The 1,212-nt window shown below is 51.9% G+C and overlaps 1 protein-coding gene across 1 annotated transcript in view; it reads right to left on the bottom strand.

The window, feature by feature from the left end:
- PRMT7 (protein arginine methyltransferase 7) overlaps positions 1-1,212 on the bottom strand; it is a 23,051-nt gene that overhangs the window by 8,192 nt on the left and 13,647 nt on the right. The window contains exons 10-11 of the mRNA XM_015824567.1: positions 538-565; positions 20-67 (exon numbers count right to left, since the gene is read on the bottom strand). Of these exons, the coding sequence (XP_015680053.1) occupies positions 20-67; positions 538-565 (76 nt within the window). The remainder of the gene's footprint in view (positions 1-19; positions 68-537; positions 566-1,212) is intronic.

The raw sequence follows: 1,212 nt of genomic DNA, 5'->3' as shown, positions 1-1,212 counted from the left end.
AAAAAAACTTACTGCTTACTTTTTGCATGAGTGAGCAAGAAAGCGAAGAACACTCCAGCGTAAACACCTAAAAGAAGAAGATGGTGAGGGTGGTGTCATTATTCTAAACCAGATATGTCAAACACAAGGCCCGGGGGCCGGATGCGGTCCACGAAGTGGTTTCATGTGGCCCACGAAGACATCCTGGAAACAGTGAGGGAACGGCCCCCGCTGCCTTGGCCCTGGCCCAGGCCAGCTGGGAGCCAATGTACAATTTTGTGGTGGCCATCTATGCTGAAACCCATTCAGTCTTAGCTCCATAAGGCCCCCCCACCCCGCATGGCCTGAGAAGAACAGCGAGGCTCCTCCAGTGGACCATGCCTTGGCGCTTGCCCCGGTCCCACCCCCTTCTGCCAGAGACCCTCAGATCTGTCCCACTCCTGCCCAGGCCCACAGGCACCCTTGACGCGAACGGTGTAGAGCTGGCCACACCCACCCAGTAGGCCACACCCACTCTGTCCACGCCCACCCAGTAGGCTGCACCCACCCTGGCCACACCCACTCAGCCCCGAGGGCAACCGCAATGCTGATGCGGCCCTCAATGAAATTGAGTTTGACACCCCTGTTCTAAACCATTTCAGAAGACCTGGGATGGGGTTACAGCAGTGTCTTGCCCAGCGTGCTGGCTAGGAAATTTGGGGAGTTGAAATCCGCACATCTTTAAATTGCCAACTTTGAAAAACAACAGGGCGACATCAAACAAACAGAACAGATTTATTCCCTTCGACACTATGGTGGAGCCATTCTGATATTCCATCTGGTTGTGGACAGAACAGGATCCTGACCTGTTATCAGGTTGGGAACCAAACCCCGAGACAAAGTCACGGCTCTCCAGAGAACATCTTTCGGAACATTCTGAGTCTTGTGCATAGCAAATGGCTGTCTGTGGGCTGGGACACCTTTTCCAAGATTGCCGTGTCCTCTGAGAAACCTCACAAAGAACAGCAGCTGTGAGCTCACCCTGTTTAGGCAGGAGGGGTTGATGAATTAAAGCAATAAGGTTGTGTCACTGCATTCAGACTGAGAAGGTACTGAGAGAGGCTCTCTGGACAGCTGTGGCTTTGTGTCATGGTTGGCATACACACATATGTAAACAAGATGAATCTATATGTATATATACACGTGTATATACGGTGACGTTGACGATTAAAGATCATGGCTATGGGGTCGCCA

Source organism: Protobothrops mucrosquamatus, unplaced genomic scaffold, assembly GCF_001527695.2.
Source record: "Protobothrops mucrosquamatus isolate PMUCROS unplaced genomic scaffold, P.Mucros_1.0 scaffold2282, whole genome shotgun sequence".
Classification (NCBI taxonomy): domain Eukaryota; kingdom Metazoa; phylum Chordata; class Lepidosauria; order Squamata; family Viperidae; genus Protobothrops; species Protobothrops mucrosquamatus.
This window is presented reverse-complemented; position numbering and strand designations above follow the sequence as displayed.